The 19368-nt window shown below is 35.1% G+C and overlaps 1 protein-coding gene across 2 annotated transcripts in view; it reads right to left on the bottom strand.

The window, feature by feature from the left end:
* CSMD3 (CUB and Sushi multiple domains 3) overlaps positions 1-19368 on the bottom strand; it is a 1244673-nt gene that overhangs the window by 149352 nt on the left and 1075953 nt on the right. For both annotated transcript variants that reach the window (XM_059165746.1, XM_059165745.1), the window contains 3 exons: positions 14195-14319; positions 7180-7276; positions 4608-4712 (listed from right to left, as the gene is read on the bottom strand). In XM_059165746.1, the coding sequence (XP_059021729.1) occupies positions 4608-4712; positions 7180-7276; positions 14195-14319 (327 nt within the window). The remainder of the gene's footprint in view (positions 1-4607; positions 4713-7179; positions 7277-14194; positions 14320-19368) is intronic.

The raw sequence follows: 19368 nt of genomic DNA, 5'->3' as shown, positions 1-19368 counted from the left end.
TCCCCCAGCTGGACCATGGGCATCTGCAGTGTCTTGGTACCTCTTCTAAATACCCCATTATGCAATGGCTGACGTCCTGGGTATGCTTTCAACAACAACAAGAGCAAAGCTTTTCTAGGCAGCTGGTGAGAATGTGTAGAAAGTTGGACCAAATTTGTGGACCTGGAAGGGACAACAGACCTGAGCATTTAGCACCACCCTTGGAAAAGCAGAAGATAGTTGTTCATACAGGGCCTGGCTCTAGATGATTAAGAGAAGGAATACAAGCTTAAGAGCTCTGCCATAAGTACATACGCAGATAGGGATGCCTGGGTGGTTCTGTCAGTTAATATATGACTCTTGATTTTGTCTCAGGTTATGAGACTAAGTCTCGTGTTGGGCTTCACTCAGCACAGAGTTTGCTTGAGATTCTTTCTCATTCTCTCGCTCTTTCCCACCCTCCACTCATTTGCTCTCTCTCAATCTCTCTCTCTAAAATAAATAAATAAATAAATAAAACTATATATATATATGTGTGTGTGTATATATATATGTGTGTGTATACACACACACACACATATGTAGCTAACACTAGAGCACCACCCAAATATATTAAGTAAAATTATCTATAGTGGAAAATGATGAAATCTTATATATACAAAATCCTGGAGACTCTACCAAAAACTATTACAACTAATGAACAATTCAAGAAAGTTGCAGGATAAAAAATCAACATTCAGAAATTAGTTGTGTTTTTATACACTAAAAACAATATCTAAAAAAGAAAGAAAATAATACCATTTACAATAGCATAAAAAGTAACAACAGTAAAATTTGGGAACAAATTTAACCAAATTTAAGCCACCTATAGATTCAATAGAATTCATGTCAAATTCCAATGGCATGATTTCATAGACAGAAATTCATGGAAATGCAAAGACCCTGAATACCCAAAGCAATCCTGAGAAAGAAGAACAGAGCTAGAGGCATCATTCTTTCTGATTTCAAACTATTACAAACCTATAATAATCAAACAGTCTTGTACTGGCATAAAAATGGACACAGACACCAATGTAACAGAATTGAGAGCCCAGAAATAAACCCTCACATGTACAGCCAACTAAGGTTTGACAAAGAAGCCAAGAATACTCAAGGGGAATGTATAGTCTCATCCCCATAAATGGGGATGCACAATCCCCATATGCAAAAGAATGAAATTGGACCCCTATCTTACACTACTCACAAAAATTATTCAGAATTGTAATAAAACCCAGTGTGATAAAAGCACGAAGAGAAGAGAGGGAAAAAGCTCCTTGACATTGGCCTTGGCATTGAATCTTTTTTGGATATGACACCAAAAGGACAAGCAACAAATACAAACTAAATAAGTGGAACTACATTAAATTAAAGCAATAAATTTTCTGGGGCTCCCAGATGGCACAATGGGTTAAGCGTCTAACTCTCAGTTTCAGCTCCAGTCATGATCTCAGGGTCATGAGTTGAAGCACTGTGTTGGGCTCTGCACTTAGTGCAGAGTCTATTGAGAGTCTCTCTTCCTCCCCTCGGCCCCTCCCTACCCCTGCTCCTACTGTCCTTCTAAGATAAAATAAATAAATCCTTTTTTAAAAAAAAAAAATCTTCTGCCCAGCAAAAGAAATAATAAAAATGCAACTTACAGAATGGGGGAAATATTTGCAAATTATGTATCTAATAAGGGATTAATATCCAAAATATGTAAGAAACTCATGTAACTCAATAGCAAAACAAGACAACAACAAAATCAACAAACAAAAAAAAAAAAACCACAAAAATCAATCTGATTAAAAAATAGGCAAAGAATGTGAATAGATAATTTTTTCCAAAGAAGAAATATAAATTACCAATAGGTTCACAAAATGATGCTTAATATCACTAACCACCAAGGAAATGTAAATCAAAAGCCCAATGAGATGTCACCTTACTCCTGTTAGAATGACTGTCTTCAAAAATACAAGAGATAACAAATATTGCTGAGGATGTGGTGGAAAGGTACTCCTGTTCACTGCTGGTGGATACAAAAATTGGTGCAGCCAGTAGGGGTAAGAGTATGGAGGTTCTTCAAAAAATTAATAATATAAATATCATATAATGCAACAATTCTATTTCTGGGTATACATCCAAAAGAAATAAAATGAGGATCTCAAGGATATATCTGTACTCCCATGTTCATTGTGGCATTACTCACAATAGTCAAGATATGGAAACAACCTACATATCCATCTATAATGAATGGATAAATAAGTGTGGTATATAAATATAAAATTAATTATTCAGTCATGAAAAAGTAGGAAATCCTGCTATTTGCAACATCATGCATGGACCTTAAGAGCATTGTGCTAAGTGAATAAGTCAGACAGAGAAAACAAATATCTCATTTGTGTGTGGAATCTAAAAAAGACTCATTCATCTTAAATCTTAGAAACAAAGAGCAGAAAGATGGTTGCTAGGAGATGAGTGGTGGAAAAAATGGGGTGACATGAGTCAGAGTATATAAAATTCTAGTTATAAAATGAATAAATTCTGGGGATCCAATATATAGCATGGTGACAATGGTTTGCAATATTGTGGCATAAGCTTGCAAGTTGCTAAGAGACTAGATTTTAAGTATTCACACACACAGACACACACACAAACAAAAGAACAAAGAAAAAGAAGGTAATTATGCAAGCTATGGAGGTATTAACTATCCATATTGTGTAATCATTTTGCAGTAAATACATATATCAAATCAAATCAACACATTGCATAAGTTCGAGAACACCACAATGTTATGTGTGAATTAAATTTCAATGAAATGAAAAAATAGGATGTTTGCACTATATTCATAGAGTTTGGCTTGTAGTTTTCTAATGTATTATGAGAACCTATGATATACCACAGAGGACAGAATAATTAAAACAGCATTGGGATTACCTGGTCCTTAAAGGTTGGCAAATTTCTATGTGAAGTCATTTGGACCTGGTATTTTGTGTGTGTGTGTGTGTGTGTGTGTGTGTGTGTGTGTGTGTGTGTGTTGTCGGGTACTTTTAAACAATTATTTTCTATATTACTCCTATGATTATTACTCTATGTAGAATTTCTGTACTGGGTCAATTTTGGTCAATTTCATAATGCATTTCTGTTTATTTCTCCTTATATTTCTTGATGATCTGCTTTAAGAATGTTGGTGCTATGTTATCCAGTGCATAAATACTCAAAACTGGAGTTTTAGGGCACCTGGGTGGCTCAGTCATTAAGCATCTGCCTTCAGTTAGGGTCATGATCCCAGGGTCCTAGAGTCAAGCTCCACATCAGGCTCCCTGCTTGGTGGGATGCCTTCTCTCCCTCTCCCACTACCCCCTGCTTGTATTCCCTCTCTTGCTGTGTCTCTCTCTGTCAGATAAATAAAATCTTTAAAAAAAAAAAAATCTGGAGTTTTACGTTAGGCTATGTCTCCTTTTGAGAACTATAAAATGTTGTTATTTTTTTAAAAAAATTACATGTTGGAGTGCTTGGGTGGCTCAGTTGGTTAAATGACCAACTCTTGATCTGGGCTCAGGTCATGGTCTCAAGCCCCATGTTAGGCTGCATACTCAGCATGGAGGCAGCTTGAGATTCTCTCCTTCCCCTCCTCACTCCCCTACCCTAATGCATTCTCTCCACCTCTCTTAAAGAAATAAATACATCTTAGAGAAAAAAGAAAAAAAAATATGTATTGGTGAGGATACAGAAAAACTGGATACGATGTTGATGGGAATGTAAATTGGTGAAAGCACTATGGAAAACAGTACAGAGGTTTCTCAAAGAAATTAAAAGTACATCTATTATATGATCTAGCAATCCCATCTGAATATATTTACAAAATATTTGAAATAATCTCAGAGACATCCGTCCTCCTATTTCCATTGCGGCATCATTCACAATAGCCAACATAAGGAAACAGCTGAAACGCCCATTAAAAGATAAATGAATAAAAAGATTGTATATACATGCAAAGTAATACCATTGTCTTAAAAAAAGAAAAGGACGTCCTGCCAAAGGCCACAACATGAATGAACCTAGTACACATTGTACTAAGTGAAATAAGCCAGACAAAGAAGGACAAATACTACATGACAACATTTATGTGAAGTATCTAAAATAGCCAGATCAAAAATAATAATAATAATAATAAAAGTAAAGAAATAAATACATAAAAATAGTCAAATTCTTAGAACTAGAAAGTAGAATGATGGGTGCCAAATCTTGGGAAATGGGAAGTTTCTGTTCAACAGGTATGAAGTTTCAATTATGCAAAATAAGTAAGTTCTAGAGATCTGCTGCACAACATTGTGCCAACAGTAACACTACTGTATTGTGTGTTAAAATTATGAGGGTAGATCTCATTTTCAGTGTTCTTAAAGGAAAAAAGAAAAGAAAATACTTATAAATTCTCTTGAAAATAAAACTTTATATAGAATGAATTGGAGAGGAACATCAAAATCTTTAAAAATAAAACGATATTCTCTTCTGACAAAGTCTATTAGTTTCTATATTCAAGAAATTAGTATTTAACAATGAATGTAAACTTGTTCTTAAATTTCTTGAGGAACACATGATATTATATTTACCTGTGTATTCAAGGTGAAATCCTGCAGCAGAAACACTGATGTCTGATTGAAAATTTAGATATAGATTATTAGATGTACTATTCAACAGATGGGGTATTGTTGTTCCTGAAATGATAATTGAAAAGGCAGGTCAATGATCACATAATAAAGATTACAATAAAACTAAATCAGTTAACTACTAATCAGCCAATAGATTATCGCTGAAATTACGTATTGGTTAAATGTTCTTTCAGAAATTTTTTGATAAAAATATATCTTCCACATTTCTTTTTCATTTTATTGTTTGTGACTATCTCCTAAGAGATAGTCTTTGGATCACTTTGGGATCACTCTAGAGCGCTCCCTAAAAATAGGCAGAACAAAGAGCTGGTTAAAGCAGTAAATTTTACAGTTCACCTAAAATAAATGTTTTTAATTTCATGTGGATTTCAATTTTCCATGCATGAACTAACGGGAAACTTAATTTTAAAGATTGCAGGTGATTTTTATAGAATAGTAACTTAAGATTATGTGTGGATTCAGAGGATGTATTTATTTATTGTCCTTTTTATTTTACATATATATATATATATAAAACACACAAATATATTATATATGCATTTTATGTTATGTATGCTTTTCTATGTAGTTACTTACTTACTTTTATGTACTTACTTCTATGTATTTAAAGTACCTTGATGTATCTTATATTCTGACAGCAAAGCTGGTAAGTAGTGTTTGAAAAATCCCAATTATAAACTAGTGTTAGCCATGTCTCCCAGCAAATACATTATAATGATGTACTTCTGAATTTCTAAAGGAAATCAACTTGACTTTGTTTGATTACTGAGTTGAAAACATAAAATATCTGCTTGAACCAATTACTTCCTGACTATTTGACATTGAGTAATAATTCAAGATCCTTAAGATTACAACTCAAGCAGTTTCAAATGACAAGCATAAAAATAAGTGTCAATTCTATGTTTTTTTTTAAATTGTTTTAAGATAGCATATTATTTGATAGCATTGCAAAATTTTTCTGTAACAGTTACTTTATACTTTGTACAACCCTGTGGACCTTAACCACTCACTGATCCTTCTATAAAAGAAGTCAGGACTAATTCATTATAGAACATATAATTGCTTTGTTTTAGTTTTCAACCTGTTATCTGGCCATAGTATCCTTACTGAATCACTGAAGATAGAGGTAAACTTGACCTGCCCTTAGCCTCCTAGAGAATCTTAGCGATCGAGAGCTTTGGCTCTGGAGCCACACCAGCTAGGTTCCAGTCTTATTCTAACATTAGCTGTACATACTCAGGCAACTTAATCTCTCCAGGCTTCAATCACAAACCAGAACTGCTAGAAAGAGCAAACGAGGAAATGGATGACAAGCCTCACATAGAGTTAGCACTTGGTAAATCAATAGTTGTTGTCACTTTTATTATCGTCATTGTTGTATTCGTTACTAAGAAAGTAGAAACACCTGGGTGGCTTAGTGGGTTAAATAAAGCCTCTGTCTTCAGTTCAGGTCATGATCTCAGGGTCCTAAGATTGAGCCCAGCATCGGGCTCTCTGCTCGGCACTGAGACTGCTTCCCTTCCTCTCTCTCTGCCTGCCTCTCTGCCTACTTGTGATCTCTGTCAAGTAAATAATAAATAAAATCTTAAAAGAAAGAAAGAAAGTATACCTCCAATTTATTCTACACAAATGTATATTCAAAATGTTAAGAGATTTCTTCCAAGAAAGACTTCTACGTTAATCTATATCTAAAATACTTTCTATAACTAAACCAAGTCACTCCTACTCCAGGTATTTCTTCTTTCCTTTTCTCCATGGTGACGCTGAAAAACTGGGTATCATACTCTATTTTAAAATCTATTAAAAACTTAAAACCATTCACACTGATTCAAGTACATCTGAAAATAAGAAGTTGGTGGTTAAGCTATGTTCCTCTGTCTATAGTTAAAAAGTATAATAAAGTAAAAATTAGAGTAATATTTGACTTCACTTTTCATACATTGGAAAAAGCTGTTAGATTATTGCATAAATTACCTTTAAAAACCTTAACAAATTTAAAAGCCTTGTGGTCTTGGTACCTGGGTATATAGTAACTTTATAGAAGTTTATTAATTTCATGGACATAATTTTATATTCTCTTTATTCTCACTCAACAGTACCCTGTAACATTTACCATGTTGTTACACAGTCTCTAAAATTATTTTAATGGTTGGGTAACACTCTATTGAGTAGATAGAGCATAATTACCAAGCACTGTCTAAATTTTAACTATTTAAGGGCACACATATTATTCTTGAACCACAGCTCAGCTGAAAATATTACTATAAAGGCATCAGTAAATAATTACGTAAATATAGTAAGAATATAATAAGGTTTTAAACAGCAATTTCAATGTCATTACTTTTAATGCCTTTCAAACTTCTCACCTTGTAATTTAGCTCCCTGTGTATAGTTTATAACAAGCAATTTAAATGGCCAAATCAGAGTTCTAGGAGCTCTTTTAAAAAGAGAGAGAGATTTTTATATTCCTAATTATATCTCTATTTTAATTAAGCTCAGCTCTTCTGTTTACCTGAATAACTTCCAAGTCGTGGAGCATTGTTGTCTCCCCCATCATAGAAGTCCAGAGAATCCCAATTATGTTCTGTAGCAAAGCTCACAACTTGCACCTGCGAAATAATACTTTCTGATAAGAAAACATATTTCTAACAAGATACTAATATTTCCGTCGTCCCCACCACATTAGAAGAGCGAACTCTGAGCTGGGACCATGTCACTGTGGCCCTTCACAGAAGGATTTTAACAGAACTGATCTCTGCCATTGCGGCACTAGTTTACAGGAGCGGACTTTGGTGAGAAGAGCTGATGGGGCACCTAGTAGTGTTCACTATGGGTATAACACTGATAATGTCTGTCACCATCTCAGAGCATTCTCTGTGGCTATGGGTTGGGGGGGCGTCTGGGTGGCTAAGTTGCTTAAGCATCCGTCTCTTGATATTGGCTCAGGTCATGATCTCAAGGTCATGAGATGAAGCCCCACATGGAGCCAGTGTCCATTCAGCATTCGGCAGTCTAATGGAGTCTAATGGGACTCTCAGTCTAATGGAAGCATTAGACTCCCATTAGGGAGTCTGCCTGTCCTCTCCCTTCCCTTCTGCCCCTTCCCCCATTCTTCTGTCTCTCTCTGTCTCTATAAATGCAAAGTAAATAAAGAAATAAAATCTAAAAATAAATAAATAAATAAAAGCTTTGGGTTAATTAATGTCTTAGTGCCAGGAATCCAAGTGCATGTCCTAAACAACTGGTTAACTTATATTTTGGAGTTTTAGATTCTTGCCAGTTTAACTAGGCTTATACTGGATGTATTTTATTTTTCTTTATTTGCCTAATCTTTGCTCAATTTCCTTTCATTAAAAAAATTAACATTATCCCCTATGCACATTTTTAATAGGTCTCAATATGGATGACCAAAATTATACTCAATAACTCATTTGGGCACATCTTCTAAAGATTATTTTTATGAATGGAGTCATAATAACTAAATTACTGTGAAGGTCCCTAAAGTTGATAAGGGAAATGCTGGAGTACAATTCTCTCCTATTAAATTTTATTTAAAGAAAGAGGCATGTGTTACTTTATCGCCCTTCACTTGGCACAGCTTGAGGTTTGCAAGAACCCACAGGACCCCCACAACTGTGGATGTGATCTTTTTTTCCCTTTTTGGAGTATATATCTTACTGTTTTGGAGGAAGGGAAGGACTAACTCTATTAAAATAAATTTGTATAGCTAAAGTCTGTTATAATTGTAAACACTGCACTCACTCACTAAATAATTGTAACAATGATATTCATTAAAAATTTCTTATCCACAAAATAGACCATCATCATTCTTCCCGTCAAGTGAATGCTGGTGCCTCTTTTCCAGGGGTGTGTGCCACATGGCAACAGATACCCTGCCTGTGTGACAGGCATGAGGCCCAATGGCAACGTTCCAGGCGGATGAAGAATGGAATTAAAGCTGTATGATTGTAATATTATCACTACCTCCTTAAACAATGATCAGTTCTCTCTTCATATCTGAATTTTCTTTTCCTACAATTCAGAGGAAGAAACGATTATAAAAAAAAAAAAAAGGAAAAGAAAAGAAAAAAAAAGTAGAGATTCATGCAGGAGTTGACATTTGAGATAAGCTAAACGTATTGAGTGGTTTTCCACTGAAAGAAATTTCTGAGTTATAAAAATGTAGAGGGGCCAAGCCATGAGGTGGATTTAGTGAACCATTGGTAATCCAATTAGCCACAGGAGGAAGTATTTACATATGAGGAAATAAGCATGCAAAGTTAGGAAAAGCAGAGAAAAGTTCCAAAGAGTCAGCTTAGTGGATAAATACAAGAGACTGTGGAGTGAAGATGCTTGGATTTGCAGCTTCTTGGCTCCCTCCACTGGCTACCATGGAATCCTAGAAGAGCTGTTAATCTCTCTAGGCCTTCAATTACTCTTATAAATCATTGTAGTAAAGGTACCTAATTCATAGAATTGTTGTAAAAATTAAATTAATTTTAGCTGAGAATAGTGTCCAGTGTGTATAAAGGATTTAATATATCTTAGTTGTGAGAGAGATTGGCCAAGAGGCTATAAATACTGAACACCACCACAGTAATTATGTGACTGAGTAGTCCGCTGAAGGTTTTAGGAGGAGCAAAATCTGAACTGCTTTAAGTACTGCACGGCATTGGATGAAAAAAATATAAGTGAAAAGATGATTTCAGCGTCCACTGCAATAGTCGGTGTGAGAAACAATGAAAGATTGAAGTAGGTTGGAAGCAGGAGTAGAAAGGGGGACAGAGATGTCACAGGTGTTGCTACAGGGGAAATTACTGGATTTTGTATAATCTGAATAAGGGAAGGAAGTGAGAGGGAAGACTGAAGAATAATTTATCTTTTTTTTCTGAGCTATGGAGATCAGAGTGGTGGTGAGAACAAAAATGAAACATCTGTAAGAAAGCCTATTATCTTCATGAGAAGAAGAAATTTTGTTTAATTCTGGATACATATGTATAGCAGACTGAATACTGGCTCCAAAAATATCAGGTCTGCTCATCTCTGGTGCCTACATATATTGCCTTACAAGGAAGACAAAAAAAAATAAAAAAATAAAAAGCCTTTCAGATGCAATTAAACTAAAATCTTGAGATAGGGAGATTATCCTGGATTATTCAGAAGGGCTCGAAATACAATCATAAGATAGATGTCAAAGGAGATTTGACACAGACAGAAGAAAAGAAGGCAAGGTGGCCACATGCGGGTTAAAAAATGGAGTCGTACTGTCAGACAGCAAGGGCTGCCACCAGCCACCAAAAAGTTAGAAGAGGCAAGGACATGTCTCCCCTAGAGCCTGGACAGAGGGAAAATTGGAGGGTCAAAGCATAGCCCTTGTCAGCACCTCAGTTGCTGCTCAGGAAAACTGCTTTGGGACTTCTAGTTTCCAGTATTCTGAAAGAATAAACTTCTGCTGATTTATTTATTTATTTACTTATTTATGTAAACTTCTGCTATTTTAAGCTCTCATCAAGTGCATGGGAATTTGCTGCAGCCACAGAAGACTAACACAATTTGCCACTTGGAGTCTGGGCACATTGTGAATGTAGTTTGGCATAATAAACACCGAAGGTGTGGGAGACTCAAGTAAATGACTGAGGATCCACAACGACAAAAAGCCCAATATGAGTCAAAGTAAAAGATTTTTTAAAAAGCAGCTATTGATTCAGCCTTAAGAAAAATCTTGCATTCGATGGAGCTGTCCATCACGGCAACACGATAGTTTTATGAGGTAATGAATTTCCAATCACTAAAACCAGATATTCCTCATATAGACATTCAAATCTCATTTTAATTTGCTTGCTAGATTATATTAACTCATGATGATCATTCTACAAATTGACACAATTAAGTAACGAGTGTTGTTTTCCCAAGGTTATTCACATAAAGAGTGTTCTTCTGCTTGATAACTCTGTTATTATAGCCCTTTTGGAATTCTCCATCAATAGACTTTACTAAAATAGACAGGCAAATGAATACACTAGTCCCTACAAACTTCTCATGTAAACCTAGTATAACAAATCACTCCATTTATTGAAGCTATTTCTAAAGATAGCTCTATCACTCTATATTATCTGGACCTTTTTCAGCATATTTGAATGTTTCTTCTTTCCACCACTGGTTATCCCATTTCATCTCAGAGAGAATTTGATGAATATTCATATAATTCCTAATTCACCCAGATATTCATCCTAACTGAATAAAATAAAATAAGCATTGCTTTAAACCTGCTATAGTAGTCAGGTAGCTTTTAGGCAAAGTTAGTAAAATTTCAAATATAAATCACATATTACATATGTTGTGCATAGGTTATATAATTTCCTATGATTTAGGAATATGTCTAAAATTACCATACATATAAGTGGTTAATTAGAAGAAAAGAGTTTGGCAGTCCTTTAGAGTATTTAAAATTAAAAACCTAGTACACCTCACACTCTGTAAGTCTGATAAATAAATGTTCTGTTAAATTCAAATCCTGTTTTCTAATGTGTGATCATTAAATAAAATGCTTCCTTAGTGGAAGATTTTATAGTGTTATTAATATTAAGAGTCCAACTTTGAGCAGTGTTGGGCTAGGACAAGTGATACACAATGTCATTTGTCTTCAGAGGTCTTAGTTCATCATGCTGCCTTAACTCCTTGAAATAGTCCAAAACTCCACTGCTTGGGGAGGTATTCATTGGTTCATTCCAAAAATATTTACTGAGCATGCTAGCTGCCAGAGCAGACTTAGGGCCCTCATGAGCTTACGGATAATTAAGTAAGCTATAACAGTAAAATGTGATGGGTGTTATAATAAAGAAATTACAGGGACATATGAGAACATACAGCATGGGACTTAACCTTTTCTCAAGTTTATGGAAAGTCTTTCACAGGAACTGTTTTAAGTTGAGACAGAAATGATGACTAAGAATAAGCCAAATAAAGGAAACTCAAGAAGAGTGTTGCTTGCAAAGGGAGAAACATGCACAAAGGCCAAAGGCAAAAGAGAGCTTTCATAAAAAACTAAAATAGTGTAAACAGAAGAGATAAGAAATGAGGACAAAGCACAAAGGCATAATCAACTTGTCAAGAAGTTAAGGATAGAGGGTACAGTTGAAGTATTATAAGCAGGAAAGTGGCATTACTGGGTTTTGAATTTGGGGTTATTCTCTTTGCCCTCTGAGGAATAGATTGGGGGAAAAAAAGAACCTGAGAGAAAGATGACGACCACCCAGTCTTAAGCGGTAACAATTTGGATGGAGAGAAATAGACTTATTTGATTTATGAAAGACAGACCTGACACTGACATATTTCATTGTATCAAGTAGGAGAAGAAAAAAAAAATCATCAAGATTTCTGGCTTCTGCAACTGAATGGATGAAGGATTCATTCCAAGACAGAATACACTAGAGAAGTTCCATAATAATGAGAAAAAATCACGAGGTCAATTTTGAACAGGTTGAATTTGAAATTTCAGCAAGAAATTTAGCTGAACGTGCCCCGTGGGCAGTAAGATATGAGACATGCAACTTAAGTGAAAGGTCTGGGTTAGATATTTAGGTCTGAAACCTAATATTTATTCAGTTCTTCATTAAAAAAAAAAAATGTTTTCTGATGGTCTATTATGATGCAGGTCCTGGGGATCATCAGCCAAAGACATGGAAGTAGATTAAATGGCAGAGAGAATGGTGTAAGTTAAGATGAACAAACACCACACAATCTCTTAAGCGCTGTATCTGATGTGGTGAGTAGAAAGACAAGACCATGTTCCTAGATAGAGAATGAAGAGCTTCTGATATAAAAAATAAAACAAAGTCCAAGAGAGTATTGGTACCGTGAAAACTAAGGAGGAAAACCATGTTTTAAGAGTGACAAGAGAAGGGACGCGATTAGAATGCTGCTGTCAGAATAAGTAGAATGGGCAAAACAATGCATTTACTGACCTATAGGTCCTCAGTGGTTACTATGAGTGGCTCGTTTAGAGCACTGAATGCTAAAGCCACATTGCAGGGCTCAAAAACAACAAAACAAAACAAAACAAAAAAGAGATTAGAGGGGAAATGCTAGGGTTTGCTTTTTTATTATTATTGTAAGCTGAGACAGAAAGGGACAAGTTGATAATATTTAGAAGCTCTAGGATAACCTTCATAAACTCACAACTACATGAAATAGCAAATATTCTATGAAGGTTCTAAAGTTATCACCTGTTTTCAGATTTTCTATACAATCTGGAAAATGGACAATTCTAAAACCTTTGTTCGTTCTACCAGTCATGAGATAGGATATACTTGTTTTCCCAGAATTTTACAGGTTGGCCATAAAATGGTTGCACAGCTAGTAAGAATAAAAGCATAGATCTAAGGTCTTTTCATTTTTTAATGTCCTTTAAAACACTGTAATACATTTCATATCTTCACATTGGTTTATTGACTTATTTTATTCTTAGCACCTGTCAAGTGATTTTTTTTAAATTTTCTGAAAAATTACAAAGATAAATTCAAAAAGGTGATTTTTTTAACTAAAAATTATATTATTAATTTCAGTTTTAATGAATGATTTCTTGGCTGTTTTCCATAGCTAATAGATATCTCAAGTTTCCAGAGGAAAACCTTATGACTCAGTTGGAGAAGTAATCAAGTTATTTTTATGAAATATAGATTATATAATATTTTGTGAAGAATAATTACCTTCCATGGAATATATACAGACTCAGGAGTAAAATGCCATCAAATTATCCAGAAACAACCTCCTTCTAAAACAGAGTAACAAGTCAAATTTCTCTTCCCCAGTTGCAATAATATGCTATATCATGTTGATTACAGACAAGCATCCATGTGCCTTGCTAACAGAGAACTGATTTTGTTCGACTAAATGAGGACAGTACACATCAGAGGAAGCCAAGCCCCTTACTTAATCTAGGTACTTAATATTGATTTGTTTGAGCCAAATCATAATAAATCTTTGCTACTGGCCAGTAGGAATGGATCTGCTTGCAATTTTGATCAATAGTATAGCAGGTAAAGTCTACCGGAAGGATTTCTAAAAAAAAAAAATTTAACCACTGTAAAGGTATGTAAGATAGAAACATTCCATTTTGGCTGTTGGCCATTGCTGTGTAAAGCTGTTACGTCTAGAGCTTCTGTAGCCATCTCAAGATCATGAGAAAAGAAGCTTAAGAACTAAGTCAACATGCTAAAATGGCAGAGAAGAGAGAGAGAAAAAAACCTGGATCAAGGACACACAACTAAACTTCTGAAATAAACAACCTTTACCCCATGATTCCATGTCATGTAGAGCAACATATTTTTTCTTACTGCTTATGTCTTCTTGAATTGGTTTTCTGTTTTTTGCAGGTGGGAAAATTAGTAAGTATCTTTCTATTCACGTTCAACCATGCCCCTGAAAAGCACTGGCTAAACCTTTAGAAGTAACCTGCAACCTGTCATCTCTGAAGAGGATTAACTTCAAACATACAATGAAAAGGAGAAAAATTTAAATTTCCTTACTTGAATGCCAGCTCCCTCTGGCACTGTGATCTTCCATACGCAATTCAGATTGTTGTCATAAGGCTCAGGGTATCCAGGAGACAAAATAGTCCCTTTGCGCTTAGTTAAAATTCCACCACAGGGCACTAAAAGTAAAGCAATTCAAGAGAGGGAGTTAATTCTAATGCAAAGGATTAAAATAAGAGAAAAGGTCAGAGATAACATTTTAGACAGATACTAGAACTGCAAACACAGCCAAATCTTACTATTTTTTAAAACTCATAAGAACAATGAAAATTAAATCTTTCTCCCTAAAAACTTTTAAAAATAATTAGATGACATGAATGAATAACCTTACAATGGCATATCTAAAGTCATACAACTATTAACTCAATAACAGACTATCACCTCCAGTACTAAAAAGTGCAATGGTACATTTGCATTAAAATCGCTCATGTCTAGAAATGGAATTTTTTGAAGGATTATCTTATATTTATGATTTTTTTCTATATGCATCCTTTAAAGAGTAATAGCATTTCTTCAGGAGTAATCAAGGTGATAGCAACACTTATACAGAGCCTGCTGTTTGCCTAAGACTCTTAAAAGCAGTGTACAGATTTTTAACTCATTAAAGCCTCTCCTAACAATCCAATGAGATATAAATATTCTCTTTATTTTACAGGAAATAGAATCACTAAGGAATTAAATAACTTGCTTGAGATCACAGAGCTAGTAAGAGATGATGATGAAATTTGAATACTGATAGTTTGGCTCCATAGTCCATGTCCTTTGGTAGAAGAGGAAACTTGATATGAGGCCAGTCTGGTTATTGCCAGTACAGTATGACAAGAAAAAAAATGTGTAGACCTGCTCTGAAGTCAATAAAGGCCTCTATCATTTTTTAAATGTACTAAGTATTAATCTTAAAATGCTCTTACCTTCTATCAGCTTGGCTCTGGGCATGACTTATCTTACAATGTTAAATACTGTGTGATGTTAGATATGTTCCTTATACTCACTGAAACTCAGAAATTTTGTATGTGAAATGATAACGCAGTTGTTTAAAAAAGGACTTTTGTGAAAAATATATAGATAGGATAATGTACATAAGGAAGCTAGCACATTGCTTGGAACACAGGGAGAGGTCAATAAAATATACTTCCTTTTATTATTTCCTTTACAACTATTATTATTTTAAATACCACTGGCACTCTGATGCTTGAGCATTTGTTGTTGTCTCATTATAACAGTGGGATATCAGGATATACCTTTTATAATAATTTTTAAAAAGTTAGTTTTCTGCTGCTTCCAAAGCCTAATGCAAAAGCATAGGGCAGTTACTCAGAAGAGTACTACAAACGTTTTTAATAGTGTAAGAATGTATCTTCAAAGAAAATTATTTTGTTGTAATTTCCTAAAAATTTACATTATTGCGTTCTGTATTAATTCAGGTTAAATGGATCAGGAAAAAAAAATAGCTCCTTTAAACAAAAAGTCAACAGTTTTAGATGACTTAAGAAATGACGTGCTAGGAATGGAAGAATATAATAGAGATTCTTCTATAAGACTTCTATAATAGAGATTCACTCCCAAAAACAGATTAAAAATAAGTGATTGATGAAGTGCTGATTCTGAGTTCAAAGAAAGTACGGTTGGTCTTCTACATTGGCATTATCCTACCTGACTCTTATATTTGTCTCGGTTACTACAGTAATCATACCAATGGGCCTCGTCACAGTGGCTATGCTATCCATGTAATATGTCTCATTATTAAAATGACCTTTTTAAAATTAAAATTTGATCATGTTATTTCACCGTTGAAAATCCTTCAAAAAATCTCCCTGTAGTGTCAATTCTAAAGATAAATACAGCTAACTTTATCGGTCTCTAACTGCATCTTCAGGCTTATAGGTACTCATGGTTTCCCAATATGTCACTATCACGATCCCCCTTCCCAGTTCAACCTACTGAACTAACATACTCTCTTAATAGTGATTTGGTATGTCCTTCTCCCACGTAGCAAGCACTACCATCCATGGTCATTCAATGTTGGTTTTACCTATTTACTTCTTTGCTAACACCCGTATTCGTTAAGTGTCCCACAGTTTTCCATAGCACCAAGTTCATTCCTAGAGAGCTCTGTTATGGTATAGCTCATGTTATGTTTTCATGTACTTCTTAATTTTAGGCTCTTCCAACACACTGAAGTTTCAGAAGATGAAGCAATTCACTATTTGTCTGGAACTCTGCTCACTGTGGCGCCAAGAGTCTAACTCATTTACCCTTCACATTCTAAGGTTTCCTTCCCTGCTGCTCCAGTGACAAATCCCCTGTTCCTCACTTTCCAATCTGTCCTCCATCCATTTCATCAGTCTTTTGTCTTCACTCCATTGAAATGACTAAGCCAAAGTCACCAAAATACTCTTGTTGTAATGTGTTGTTATTCAATTCTTAATTTGCATTTTGCTCAATCTCTGAGTAATTATCTCCTCCTTTTGATCACTTCATCTACCTTGAGCTTTTCTTTGGCCACAAAGACACCATATTAGCCTGCTTTTTTCTATACCACTGGTGATACAATCAATCTTCTTCTTCCTCTCTTCCTTTTTTTTTCCTTATCCTTTCTTCTTCTTTCTTTCCTTCCTTTCTTTTCTTCCTTTTTCCCGTCCTCTCTTTCCTCTTTCTTTCTTTTCCTTCCTCTCTCTTTCTTTCCTTTCTTTCACCTTTTCCTTCTCTTGTCTTCTCTTCTTTTCTCTTCTCTTCTTTCTTTGTAGCTTACCCTCCTCCCTTGATCTTTTAAAGGTTGTATACTCTCTGACCTAAGCCGTCTTCTCTTTTCTTTCTAACATCACTTAAAAATGCCATCTATTTCCATGTCATCAATATAGTAGGACTACTACATGTCTGTTATCTCAAATTCTTACTTTTGCTCAGAATCCTGCTATAATCTGCCTAATAAGCCTCTGAAAACTAATAAGTCTAAAACAATGCTCTTGAAATTTTATCTATACAATTCTCCATCTCAGTAAATGTCACTATCACCTAGCTCTAAGCCAAAAATCTAGGATTCATTCATCTTAATTTCTTTTCTTAGATTCAAATTCACATTTACATCTATGGTCGACCTATCAGTAAACTTTCCCATTTCCATTTAAAAAAGTATATCACAAAGCTTATCAATTCTCATCCTTGACTATGACCTTCCTATCAAAATTACCCTTATTTATCCTCTCCACTATTGCAATTGCCATTCCATCCTCGTGCTCCTACGCCATCCCTCCTTACAGAGTGATGTTTTAGAAAGTAGCTCAATGAATTCTCTCACTGCTTAGAGAAAATTCAAGTGTCTCACATACTTTGAGGGTCCATATGACTTGGCCTCCACTCTGCTTCCCCAGACTCTTCTATCATGCTTGCCATCATTCACTCTGCTCCAGATACCTGGGATTCTTGTCTTTTCTTTTTTTTTTTTAAAGATTTTATTTATTTATTTGACAGACAGAGATCACAAGTAGGCAGAGAGGCAGGCAGAGAGAGAGAGGAGGAAGCAGGCTCCCTGCTGAGCAGAGAGCCTGATGCTTGGTCCATCCCAGGACCCTGGGATCATGACCTAAGCTGAGGGCAGAGGCTTTAACCTACTGAGCCACCCAGGTGCCTCAGATAGCTGGGATTCTTGCTGTGGCTTGAACATGTCAAGATCTGTCTCTGCCTCATAGTCTATACACATGTTTACTTCAAAGATTTTATAACCCCCTCCATTCATTTCATTTGTATATAAAACAGCCGCATGCCCTGGGTGTCTTAGGACCTCCAACCCTTTCTTTACTTTTCTTCATAGTACATACTACTATCTGAAAGAAGAGAACACATCACTGGTGTGTTGCTCAGTCTCCCTCTACTAAAATGTAAACTCCAAAAGGGCAGGAATCTTATCTTGTTCTTCAAAGCTAGATGAGAGATTGATACTTGGTAAGAACTCAGTAAATTCTTGGTGAATAAACTGTTGACAGTCTTGTATATCTGTGATATCTGTGTATATATTGTGGTTATACGTTCCTGTTCATCATTTCTGCATTATTCCTTTCTCCTAGTGATTTCCTAAATAAGCCATATATAACAATACAAAGTTTCATATTATTGTGTATAAAAATACTATAAAAGTATCCCCAGCTATACATTACTATACATAGGATATTTTATAAAGTTTCAATTACTATATATATTATTTATCTGAATATTTGTTTCCTATTTTAAAAGATACATATATCCCTACTGATCAGTAATACACTATATAACATGGATTACGAGAGCAATGGGCTTTAGACAAGCATCCTGTGTTCAAACCCTGATTTTACTTTTATCTGTAAACCACAGAGTTTATACTCTCTTAAGAGAAACAATCTTATCTACCTCCTGGTATTGGTATCAACATAAAAAAAAAAAAAAGAAAAATGAAAGAAAGAAAGAAAATGCTTAATAGTTCTTTTTATAAATACTAATTTCTGTTTATTATTATTATTATTTTTTAAAGATTTTATTTATGTATTTGACAGATAGAGATCACAAGTAGGCAGAGAGGCAGGCAGAGACAGAGGAGGAAGTCTGCTGAGCAGAGAGCCCAACGTGGGGCTCGATCCCAGGACCCTGAGATCATCACCTGAGCTGAAGGCAGAGGCTTTAACCCACTGAGCCACCCAGGCGCCCCTATTTATTATTATTTTGAGTAACCTTTTCATGGATGGATAAATGGATAAATAAATGAATCAGTGAATGAGGGTTCAGCTCCTCTATTTCCTTATCAATTTCTCTACTGCTCTAGAAAAGATGATATAAATGGGGTGTTGTCATGGAGAAAATACAAGTAAAAGTAGTTCTTTCTGAGATTCTGAAGTTTCTGTGGGGGAGGGGAGGCAACCAGATAAAGGTGATGGGATAAGCAGCTAATTAAAGACTTTCTGCCTAAGGGCAATAAATGGCAGGTTCAGGGGCTTTTCAAAAAAGACCTCCCACTAACAAAAGTAATTATGCCTTAGGCCATATATTGTCAGAGCTATTAGTGGCTGCAGGGGATTATTTGAATCACAGAGTCTCAGAGGGAGGACAGCTTGGTGTTTTATGAGACTGAAAATTTTAAGAAATCTGAAGTGTAACAAGGTCAAATTTGGAAGATAAAAACTCAGTCTTTGGCATATATT

Source organism: Mustela lutreola, chromosome 3, assembly GCF_030435805.1.
Source record: "Mustela lutreola isolate mMusLut2 chromosome 3, mMusLut2.pri, whole genome shotgun sequence".
Lineage (NCBI taxonomy): Eukaryota > Metazoa > Chordata > Mammalia > Carnivora > Mustelidae > Mustela > Mustela lutreola.
This window is presented reverse-complemented; position numbering and strand designations above follow the sequence as displayed.